A 13,119-nucleotide genomic window follows, 5' to 3' on the forward strand; every position below is an offset into this window, starting at 1 on the left:
TTCACTTCCCTATCGTCAAACAAACAACAACAACAATCTATCGTAGCTCGGATTTAATCGCCTAAAAGTTACTTATATAGATAATCAAGCTAATAATATAGTTTATAATAATATCGGCTTAGCGGGTCGTTACAATGTCATTGGGGATGTCCAACATTGTGCAGTGGGATGTCCTTATGATGTGGCAGTGCAGTGGGATGTCCTTATGACGTGGCAGAAGGTGTTTTTGGGAAGTCCGTCGGGATGTCCGCCGGGACATCCGTCCCACCGTGGATGCTCTAAGTAAATAAATAATAAAGTAGAAAAGTAAGAGAGGAGAAAAGTTGTTGCTTTTTGCCAAAAAAGGAAACAACTCAGCTACAGTGGAACAATCCAAAAAAGAATACGACTCAGCTACAGAGGGACGGAAGGAGTATATAATTGAATCATTTTGATTTGATACGTATTTTAAAAAATATATTGCAAAGTGAATTAAAAAAATTATTAAATATAGATCATATTTTTATATAGTGTTAATTTTATAATAAAATGTGAGTATGAAAGATATTTAAGTCTATTTAATAATAACAAGAAACAAAACATGAAAGAAAGATTTCTATATCTTATCTAATACTCTATTCATCTCACTTTAAGTGAATCGTTTTCCTTTTTGGAGTGTCTTACTCTAAAGGACACATTTCTAAATTAGAAACATCACTCTCTCTACTTTTTTCATCTCTCTTACTTTATTCTCTCCACTGAACTCACAAAATAACACTATATAAAATCTCGTGTCGGAACTAAAATACTCCACTTAGTATGGGACGAAGGGAGTAGAAAAGAGAGGTAGAATTTTGGGATCTCATACATGACATTATATTAACCAATCTATATATCGATGTGCATTTCTTCATTCTAAAGTTATTAAGACGACCACTCAATTAGATTAGTTAAGCTTTATCTCTAAGTACTTAATCTGCGGGTGTTTCTTAAATGTATGGTGTTTAACTCCTTACAAATCTAGGATCAAAGCTCTTTCACATAACCTCAAATTTCCCAAATTATAATGGTTGTGATGTTGATTCTTTCTTTAATTACTTCATCTTCCAAATATACCAAAATTAATCTAAGTGAGCTTACAAGATAGCTAATTCATAACTTTCTCCACATAATTCCGATTGAGACTTTCAAAGTATCCACGCGAAGCCCTTTCGAAGATGAAGAGAATGGTATGCATTAATTGTTAAGAATAATTAATCAAATGTGAACTATAGGAAATCCTGAAAGGGGTGAAACCCTTTCACATCAAATCAATTTGGTGGTTCTACCAATATTTGATCGGATACAATTCAGGTTTAGAAGTTTCGTATGTTGATTCTGCAATATCCACTTTGAACCGAAAATGATCAATAAGAAGAGGCCTGAAACGAAACGTCGCGTTTTTTCACGAAACGTTGCGTCTCTTTGTTTCTTAACCGATTTTAACTGTTTTTCAAAGGGTTTCGAAAATTGTAAATTAGTCCTTCGACTATCAGAAATTATATTTTCGGATGAATTTTCTATACAACAACTTTAATGGAAATAAGAAATTAGTCCTTCGACCCCAGCCAGGGGCTCTGCCCCTTGGACCCCGCTACGGGCGCTACCCCCGAACCCCCGTCTAATCATAATGAATTCAAACAATCGTGCACTCCGCACTTCCCAAACTTGTATGATGTCTCATTATAACAATATTGATCAATCAAGTTAATCCAATTATATTAAAATAACCAACATTAATCACTTATTGGACTTCAACAATGTTGGGAAAATCGGCTTGAACTGAGGTTGCACCTCGGCCTTTTCGCACCTTTTTCTATCGTTTTCTATCATTTCTCAACAAACACGTCAAAATACCAAAATATATAACACATGCAATTTAAGAACATAATTTACATGATTCACATTTCTTTTACTTGAATTAAATGTGCTTTCCATGCAATTTGATTTCTATTCCACTTAATCATCTAATTATAACATAAGTTGCGAATTATTCCAATCTTCCGCTGCAAATTCTACCATAACATTGCTCCCTCCAATCATGATTTAAAGTCCCGCTTCAATTCTTAGCGAATTTTTGAAATGTGAAAATGATGAAAAGAGTTAGTGAAATATATATGGAACAGTGAATAGAAAAGTATTAATTAATTTCAGATAATTAAATTTATTAATCTATGGTTAAAATTTTATTAGCATGTCCGAACCATACAACTGTCCGTGCATAATGTGGATGAGGGCTACTTCTAAATAAAGAATATCTGACATCAATTAAATATGGTATTAATTTGAACATAATGTGGTCACTGCATCAATTGAAATTTTTTTAGCTTACCATAGCCTACAATAATACAATACTATATACTTATTTTAGAATAAAAAAGGCGTTGGCATCGCTTGCTCGGAAGTAGTCGATCCAAATTTATGCATTCCGTATAAAAACGATAATAACATAAAACTGACTATACGAGATACTAGAAAATGAAATTAATGTCAACTTACACCTATATATCTATATATAATTTGTACATCAATAACGGTGAATTTATTGCCATCATAATAAAGAAACGCGTCTTCTAATCTATTATTCTTAAATGCAAGACCTTTTAACAATTAATTTATATATACATCGAACTATTTGTGCTGTTTTTGGATGGTCACTTAACTGAAAGGGGGGTGTATCATATGATTCATGGGTCACGAATTTACCAATAAACTTTTAGTTTGAAATACATAAAGAAAAATACACTCATAAATTATTATGGACGTTTAAATGGTACATAAAACATTGTGAAAAGGAAGAAATGAAGAAACTGTTTTGTGTAGAATAGGATGAATATTCTATTGTATAGAGGACCCCTTTAAATAGGGTGTAGGAAGCAATGTACATGGTAAGATCCTTAATTACAAAATATTATGTCAATCATCTAATTAGAGTAATTGATTATAATCGCAATCTTTCATTTTCTAACACTCCCCCTCAAATTGAGTGGTGGGGTCTTTAATACTCAATTTGCAAAGATCATCTTCAAAGGCTCTCGTACTGACTGTCTTCGTCAATATGTCGGCAAGCTGATCTTCTGAGCGAAAAAATGGTAGCTCAACAATTCCCCTTTCAATGTTTTCTTTGATAAAGTGTCTAACCACCTCGACATGTTTGGTTCGATCGTGTTGAACCGGGTTTTCTGAGATGCTATAGCGGCCTTGTTATCACAGTATAGTCGGCACTTCTTACTTGGAGAGAGGCCAAGTTCCTTCATCAATCTTCTTAGCCACATTATCTCAGTTAGTCCACTTTTGATACCACGAAACTCTGCCTCAGCACTGGAGAGAGCCACCACTTTCTGTTTTTTACTTCTCCAAGTTACCAAGTTACCTCCAACAAAGGTAAAGTACCCCGCGGTGGACCTCATATCATTCAGATTCCCTGCCCAATCAGCATCCGTATATGCATGAATCTCAAGGTTCCCACATTTAGAGAATAGCACTCCGTGTCCTGTTGTCCCCTTCAGATATCGACAAATTCTGAGCGCTGCCTCCATGTGATCTATCTGTGGTTTATGCATGAACTGACTCACGATCCCTACGGCGTAGGCAATGTCTGGCCTAGTATGCGATAGGTAGATGAGCTTTCCAACTAGTCGTTGATATTGACTTCGATCGGTCAACTCGACTTTATCATTAATCTGCAATCCATGATTAACTGCTACAGGCGTATCTGCCGGTTTACACTCTAGGAGACCCGTTTCTGCAATGATGTCCAGAATATATTTTCTCTGTCTCAAAAAGATCCCTCCCTGTGATCTTAACACCTCGATCCCAAGAAAAAACTTGAGATCACCTAAGTCCTTCATCTCAAACTCCTGAAACAGATTCCTCTTCAAGTTCTCAATCTCTTCCAAGTCGTCACCTGTGATAATCATGTCATCGACTTATATGATTAAGCAAGTGATTTTATCTCCTCTCTTTTTCAGAAACAGAGTATGATCAGAGTTGCTCTGTTTATATCCATAACTAATCATTGCCCCGACAAACTTCCCAAACCATACTTTTGGGGACTGCTTCAACCCATATAGAGTTTTCCTCAGCCTACATCCTTCTCCTATCTTGAAGTTTGCTGCAAATCCTAGAGGGGCCTAGATATACACCTCTTCTTCCTTTTTTAGCTCACCATGAAGAAAGGCATTCGTCACATCGAATTGATGCAGTGGCTAATCTTTATTTGCCGCCACAGATAATAAGACTCGAATTGTGTTCATCTTGGTCATTGGGGTGAAAGTTTCTGAATAATCTACCTCATATGTCTGAGTATAGCCCTTCGTGACTAGCCGTGCTTGTACCTCTCAACTGAGCCATCTGGTCTCCTCTTGATAGTGAAGATCCATCGACATCCTACATGCCGCTTCCCTTTAGGTAAGATGCACGTTTCCCAAGTGTTGTTCCCGATAAGTGCATCTATTTCCTTTTGCATTGCCTCTCTCCAGTGCTTATGTCGCATAGCCTCTTCCCATGACTGTGGGATCTCTTCCTCCCCATACAGTGCCTTCTCAAATGCTTGAGTCATTTTTGACAGATGACTCGTAACTAGGCAAGCAACAGAGTAGCGAGCCTTCCTGTTAATTCTCTCAGGTGTATATCTTTTTGGCGGAACTCCTTTGTTCGCCCGGTGTGGAAGAATGTACCCCCCTGCGTCGGGGTCAATTCTTTCGACTTCTTCTACCACACTAGTTTTTTCATCTGTGTTCTCCACATCGGGGCCTGCTTCTTCCTCTACACTTACATCATCAGTAGTAAAGGAAACTAGAGAAGTAGGGTTATCAATACTTACATTGGATAGCCTCAACGGGGAAGTAGTTGGCTGAGTGTCACCTTCAGGAACGGACTGTCATACTTCATAGACTTGCTCAGCGGGATTGCTTACTACCGCCTCTGTTAGGCCCAGTTCGGGATTACTTGGCGTTGGCATTGACGCTGATATCCAACATAGCGGGTCCTTACTACTATTCTCCCCCTGATCACTAAGGTGGGTATAAAAGTATTCGGTTTCAAGGAAATTGCAATTCATCCTGACAAACATTCGATTTGTTTTAGGATCAAAGCACTTATACCCCTTTTGGTTTACCCATACCCCACGAAGACACACTTAATTGCACAAGGAGAAAGTTTGGTACGTTCATGTTTTGGGGTATGAACAAAAACAGAGCACCCAAAGACTTGCGGTTCAAGAGTTAAAGATGGTGGAATTTTAGTGAAAGATGATAGAGCTTGAAGTTGTGTTTGGTGTTTGAGGATACTTGTGGGTAATCTATTCAAGAGGTAGGCTGAGGTGGCAATAGCTTCTGGCCAAAAGTGTTTTGGGGCTTTTGATTCAATGAGCATAGAGCGGGTCATTTCAAGGAGGGAACAATTTTTTTCTTTCGGCTACACCATTCTGTTCGGGAGTATAGGCACAACTGGTTTGATGAATCAGACCATTTTCTTGAAAAAATTGTTTCATGGTCGAATTAAAGAATTCCCTCCCATTATCTTATCTCAGGATTTTTATAGAGTGTTGGTACTGGGTTTTGATAAGGTTAAAAAAGTGTGAAAAATGTGTATAAACCTCAGATTTTTGTTTCATGAAATATACCCAAGTCATGTGAGTGCAGTCATCTACAAAAACTAAGTAGTATCTAAGACCCTGCAGACCCGTGAGTTAGCATGGCGGTCCCTTTTTGAGCTATCTCATCTACATAGTACAATCCATCACGTTCAGTGCCACGTCCAATTATTTTTTCGGTTCGGATATCCTGCAATAGACAGAAATGAGGTTGCATCAATAAGGTGCAGTTTAATTCCTTCGTGACATGGCTAATAGACAACAATTTATGAGACATCGAAGGAATGTAAAGGCAGTTAGATAATTGAAGTGTGGTCGTCGTGGCCGCCACGGTTCCAGGCACGCATGGTGGCGTGGATGGCGGTGGTGCGAATGAGTTCCTGCAGTGTTTCTCCTCCCACCAATCGGGAAATCCGATCAATTCGAAGCACGATTCTTTCGTGTGCTTCTTCTTCTTGCAATAGGAACATACAAGCTTCGATTTGTCTTCATCATTGTTTCGCCGGTTCCAGCCGCCTCCACCGCAATTGCCGCCGCCCCTTGAGCCGTTGTCGTGCTGGTTCGACCCTCCTCGGACGATAAGTCCTGCTCCGATGCCTTCTGTAGTGGCTCCGGCTCTTAACTGTAACACTTGAGACCGTGTCTCCTCTTGTTTGATCAGATTGTACGCAAGGTCAACCGAGGGAAGTGGCTCCATTTTAACTATCACCCTTTTGGTTGTTTCATAATTGCCGTCAATGGCAGTCAGAAACGTATAAAGTCTATGTTCTTGGATCCAATTATCATGTATTTCCATGTCCTCCGGGTATTTCATAGGATTTGTCCGTTTCTGATCAATTGACATCCATAAATCTTGTATGGTACTCCATGTCTCCTCTAACGATTGGCTTCCTTGTTTCACCATGCTGGCTTTGATATGCAGACCGTAGATTTGGAGTTTATATCCTCCGCTCCCTTACGTGACAGCCAACACATCCCATATGTGTTTGGCAGTCAGTTGTTTCAACACTCGGCTGACCAACCGAGGTTCGATATTCTGTGTGAGCCAAGTAAACACGCAGTGATCAGCTTGTTGCCATTGTGGGAAGGCTGGATCAATTCGTGGCGGGGGAGGTGGCACTCCGGTTACGTGAGAAACCATTCCCCTGCCGCTTATAGCCGTCTTCATTAGAACGTCCCATTCGGAGTAATTTCCTCCATTCAATTTGCTTCCTACGATGTGGAGGGGTTGTGTATCGATTTTGTACACAATGGGTTTTTCTGGTGGGTTTTGTTTGGTCTCTGGTTTGGGTGTTGATGGTATCATCATGGCAAGACTTTTGCTCATCATTTCGGCAATTTGCCGAGCAAATTCATCTGAGTGGGATGGGTTTTTTTTCGTCTGACATGGTTTGTTTTGAATGGTTTTCTGCAGATTTGGCTTAAGGTCGAGAAAGGTTAGGGACAGTGATGAAATTTTTCTGAGTCCTGCTCTGGTACCATGTTAAATGTGTTGGTTTTGCAGCGGAAATCAATTTAGTTTGATTGAACGATTTACATCTAAACATGTTTTTTTTCAATTGTAAACTAGAAACATGTTTATAAACATATAATCTCAGATCATACTGAATATATTTGCAATTAAATACAACGATTTACCGTATGAATTCAAGTAATTGAATTCGAACTCCTTCTTCAATCGTCTCTACCACGGATCTTCTGATATGTTCCCTTTTACTCGGAATTGACCTTTGTGTGGGCAAAGCTTGTCAAACCCTCAAAAGCTGGAGAAGAATTTGAAGACAGAAATCTCTACGAAAGAAATCACAGAGAACGAATTTTTTACGCGAAAAAAATTAATCTTTCTTCTCTTCTTCTCCCTCTTATATTAAGTTAATTATTTTTGGGCCAGACCAGGGATCTATGGAGGATTGGATTGGGCCATAGTTCAGGCTTTCACTAATTAAATAAAAATCAATTTAATTCAAGCCCAAACTTAAATATTATTATCATCCATTATAGATATAATATTGACTGCCCGTCCAAAACCGAAATTACGAGTATTTCGGGACTTCCTCTTTAATTAAATTATTTCCCGTGTTAAAGATATAAATATCCATTAATTAATATCAAGTCTGCTATCTGACTATTATTAATTAATTTATTTTTCCAAGAGTGGTCTAGTTTAGAAACATTATTTATTATTCATGGAATAAATTCCAACTGGCCAGTTTTCTGAATAATAAAACATTTTTCTAAACACTTCTTGAGGATATTATCATACTGGCCTCTCCCAGCACACGATTCATTGCAATAACAATACTAGCACCACTTAGACATTAATGATCATTACCCAATCTATCAGGATTCTTGGGCAACGAAATTCCCTCACCATTTGATAAGTCAAAGTAGTTTTCAATTAATATCGTATGCTCAATGTTATGTCAACAATGATTAAGAAACGACAATCACCGAGACCTCGTCTTTCAGTAAATAGCCAAGAAAGACTTATCTCACTGTTTGATCCTTTTAGTGCAATACTACACCGACGTCGTTCATTTCCTTAGGTAAGGAAACTTTCTGACTGACGTCGCAACCTTTCACGATAGGTAGTCAAATCCTATCTAGGTTGTGAAACAATTTTCCTTCTGCAAGAACCGACAAGTTACCTACTGTGAACGCTGCTCATTGCTTAAATTATGAATTTAAATGGAAAATACATTTCAACATCTCATAAATACATAAGCAATACAAAAGCAAAATACATTGTAACAAAATATTCCTTCTCATAAAATGGTAACAAATGGATGGATAAAAGAGTTATTACATATACATGCATTCGAAAGATGCTTTCAGTATACTAAACTCTAACAAAATGGTGCAAAAAAATTGTGGAAAGGAAGAAACTGTTTTGTGTAGAATACGATGATTATTCCATTGTATAGAGGACCCTTTAAATAGGGTGTAGGAAGCAATGTACACAGATCCTTAATTACAAAATATTCTGTCAATCATCTAATTGGAGTAATTGATTATAATTGCAATCTTTCCTTTTCTAACATGAACATTTATGAACAACAGCTATAGATAGATGGTGCGTCGTTCCATTTTTACCAAACTCGGCCTCACGACGACAATGAATACTTCAAAATTAAATTACTCCGAATTAATAAAATTCCCATTTAATACCTAACTTATCTGGAAACCGAGTGTAAACCTATAACTGATTCCTTTCCTAAACAATATGTCAATAAATCATCTTCCATCAAATTACACGATAGTAGGAGTATGAAACTAAATTGTTCCAAATAATATGAATCTATAGTTTAAGTGCCGCAAGGCTTGGGAATGTTCACAATTGCGAAAAAAGGTCGGTCGATCAAATACTAAATTAAAGACTGCCCTAGAAGAACAATACATAAGACACGAGTGCAATCATGGTGTTGAATAGAAGTCGTCTACTGAAGAGGAATGCACTGATTGAGATGAATGAAATAACATAGCACATGAGATTGAATGAAATTATTTAATACTACACCGCCTTGTGTAACACCGCTAGTTTTTGGCTTCGCTCGAGGCTATACTAAATGTGTTTTAGTTCTAGTTTTTTTTTATGTTTTTTTAATATTTCAACTATATATCTTTTTTTATTTTTGTTATATATAAATTTTTTTATTTTAATTATATAATTCCTCAGTTATTTCATTTATACATATCTTGATGTTAACATTTCAGTATTTTTTTGTTAATCGTAATGTAGTTAAGAAAGAATGAACGAAAAGAATAAGAAAAGTAGGTGAGATCCATGAATAACGTGAGTAAAATACTTCTTGATACTAATCGACTATACAATAAATGTAAATAAAGAGATTCGTAGTATTCAATATTGTTGGTGCCTAATTAGTCATTGTGTCATAATGTTAGAAGAAATGCACATAACATTCAACATTGTTGATGCCTAATTAGTACTAGCTAGTACTATAAAAAGAACATATTCGAAGTAAAACATAATTACGTTGCACAACTAATGGAAATGGAATCTCAAGAAATTAAACATCTATGTCACCGTAATTTTCTTAGCGTGTTAGTACAAACTATTAAAAAACAACATAAAGAAAAGCGCGATTTAATGATTTCAAAATAAATACCGAAAAAACGAAATTCTTTTATTGTTTTTTCTATTTATAAATGGTACACAAAAAGCATTTTATATTCAGGATTAACTAAGTAACCATCTCCATAAATAGCTAATCATTAAATATCAAGTAATTAAAACAAATGTTGTTTGAGTACCATCCTACATCCGGCTGGCAGCCGACAGCGTCCCCATTTTGTTTGCGATATCTCTCAGCGCATACTTCTGCACTTTCCCGGTTGCCGTTTTCGGCAGCTCCGCCATGAACACCACCGTCTTCGGCACCATGTAATGCGGCAGCCTCTCCCGACAAAACTCTATCATCTCACACTCCGGCGGCTTCGGACTCACCCCTTCCTTCAAGCTCAAGAAGGCGCACGGCGTCTCCCCCCAATACTCATCCGGCCGCGCCACCACCGCCGCCTCATTTACCACCGGGTTCGAATACAGCACCGTCTCCACCTCCACGCTGCTCACATTCTCCCCCCCGCTGATTATTATATCCTTCGACCTGTCCTTTATCTCCAAGTACCCGTCCGGGTGCATCACACCCACGTCGCCCGTGTACAGCCACCCGTCCCCCCTCATGCACTTCGCCGTCGCCGCCGGATTTTTTAAATACCCCAGCATGAGCGTCCCTCCTCTCACCACGATCTCTCCCATCGTCACTCCATCTCTTTTCACACTCCTTCCGTTGCCAGGATCCACCACGTCCACCGCCGTCAGCCCCAGCGTCCTAACCCCCTGCCGCGCCTTCAACCTCGCCCTCTCCGCCGCCGGAAGCTCGCTCCAAATCGGCTTCCACGCGCACGACACTATCACCCCGGCCACCTCCGTCATCCCATACCCGTGGCTGATTGAAAACCCCAGCGCCTCCGTCCGAAGCACCACCTGCGGCGGCGGCGGCGCGCCGCCGGTCATGAACTTGACCGGTGATCTGAGCGGCGCCGCGCGGGGGTAGTTAGCCAGCATTGTCAGAATCACCGGAGCGCCGCACATGTGAGTGACTTTATGGTTTCCGATGGCGTCGTACAGCGCCCCGGCGTCGAAGCGGCGGAGGCAGATGTTGACTCCGCCGACCGCCGCCATGCCCCAGGTGTAGCTCCACCCGTTGGAATGGAACATCGGCAGCGTCCAGAGGTATACCGGCTGTTTGGGGACGGACCAATTGATTAACGAATCTAATGTGATTATAAAAAGCGATCTATGGCTGTGAATTACGCCTTTGGGAGAAGAAGTAGTGCCGGAGGTGTAATTCAAAGTCATTGGGTCCCACTCGCTAGCCGGAACCACCCATTCAAAATTTTCACTTCCACTCTGCAACATATCTTCGTAGGTGGAAGAGAAATCGCGACGATCGTCGGTGATGAGGATAAGCTCGGGGCGGGGAGCGTCGGGCGGGAGGAGGGATATGGACTCGAGCACGAGGGAGCGGAGGTGGGAATCGATGAATACGGCCTTGGATTCGGAGTGGAGGAGGATGAGGGAGATGGTTCGGGCGTCGAGGCGGATGTTGATGTTGTTGAGGACGCAGCCGGCCATGGGGACGGCGAATTGGAGCTCGTACATGGCGGGGATGTTGGGCGCCACCACGGACACGACGGAGCCCGGGGCGAACCCCAAGGAGGCGATGGCGGAGGCGGCGCGGAGGCATCGGGAGTGGGTTTGGGACCAGGTGAAGGTGGTGGAGTTGTAGACGAGGGAAGGGCAGTCGCCGTAGACTACGGCGGCGCGTTGAAGGAATGTGAGTGGGGTAAGGGGGCATGAGTTGGCGGAGCTGGGTTTCAGTTGATCCATCAGTCTCTATCTCTCTGGCTATAGTGATGTTAATGTTTGCTTCATAGGCATATGGTCTACATATGTATATGTACATGTTGGAAAAGCGGCATTTATTGAATACTGAAGAGTAGATCCATACACATGATAGATATGATATGATATGATATTACATTTCACTTACATTCGGAGAAGGCATTTATGTCTGGGGCCGTGCCAGCAAAATCTGGTGGTATGTTGACCTGACGACCTTCTTTTCTTCTTCATTCTTTTCTTTCAAAAAGTGGAGGTGGGGTTTCTTCCGCAACGTGTCTTGCCCTGGGCGGTCGCATCTCAGCCTGAAGAGTTATGGGTGAAATAGCGTTGCAATTGGCTCATCGTGCCAAGGTTCTCCGAGGGGAGAGCATCTTGGCGCGTTCACTACTTCACTCGCCGCCTCATGAGTGGCATCGTAATATGAATTAATTTTTTTTTATTTCGAAAAATCAAAAAATTTCAAATTTATAAAATTTTCTTCTTCCCCAATTATTATAGTTTTTACTATTTTTTCATTTTTTTTATCCTCAAACTCATCCGAAAATCATCTATAAATATCAATTTATCACATCATTTTATTCACAATAGAATAATCTTTATATGTTCTTTTCTCATTCATTTTTCTCTCAAAATTTTTATTCTCATTGTGCAAATATGGTCAACCAAGGACCATAAAACTCAAATAATTGGTTAATCGATCTCAACAACGACCACATTCCTTCACCAGATTACTCGACTCCGGGTACTCAAGACTCGTCGACGGCCTTTCTACTAGAGGCCGCATCTTCCAACTGAGAGCATCTACCAACCCTCCATGTCGAACGTCAAGCACATGCCATATGTGCCAACGCAATCATTATCACAAATTAAGGAGGCCCGACCCAAAAAATTGTTCAAATTTTGGGTCGCTACTTCGAAGGATCTAATCACACTTAACCAACAAACCTGGAATGTTTTTGAGCGATGGTGAATGATAAGGCTCGTTTCATGCATCTATTTCATATATAAATTATGTGTTTTCTACTATGCTAACATGCATTTATAAGTTCAGGTGCGTGAATTATCTGTCAGGCTCAAGAACGAAGAACAGTTACCAGGGCAGAGGAATAGAAGAGAAAAAAGTGAAGAAAAAGGAGCGAAATCCTCGAGGGCACAATCGTCAAATCAAGAAGACTTTTGCCCTAAGGATCCGAGCCACACCTATAAATACCAGGAAGATTGCGTAAAAAAGAGGCACTTAGTTAGAAATTTTCCTTGGTTATTTCGGCTCGCTCTCGAAATTCACTCACATAGCTCACGCACTTGGTTGAATGAGAGATCTGGGGTAGTTAGTTGGTGTTTTGTTTTGATCATTTGGAATGTGTAAAACCACTCCGAGAATGAGTGAAGAAACAATTTATTTTCTACACGTACTCTTATCTCGCCGATTTCCTTGCCGGAAATTTGGCGATTGTTTGTGACTCGTTTACGATTTATGGGTAATCCAGTTCCGTTTTCAGCTCTCGTTTGATTCTGATGTTTACTGCTCTGATTTACTGTGTTGGATGCTTTTCGCAATTGGTTTGTTGATCGGAGTTGA

At 40.0% G+C, this 13,119-nt stretch overlaps 1 protein-coding gene across 1 annotated transcript; it reads right to left on the reverse strand.

Annotated features, from left to right (window-relative positions):
• Positions 1–9,738: 9,738 nt before the first annotated feature.
• On the reverse strand, positions 9,739–11,593 carry LOC121786140 (2-methylpropanoate--CoA ligase CCL4-like). Its single transcript, XM_042184684.1, has one exon. It carries the CDS (start codon positions 11,523–11,525, stop codon positions 9,891–9,893), a length of 1,635 nt encoding a protein of 544 aa, XP_042040618.1. The 5' UTR covers positions 11,526–11,593; the 3' UTR covers positions 9,739–9,890.
• Positions 11,594–13,119: the final 1,526 nt, after the last annotated feature.

This window comes from Salvia splendens, chromosome 22, assembly GCF_004379255.2.
Source record: "Salvia splendens isolate huo1 chromosome 22, SspV2, whole genome shotgun sequence".
NCBI lineage: Eukaryota > Viridiplantae > Streptophyta > Magnoliopsida > Lamiales > Lamiaceae > Salvia > Salvia splendens.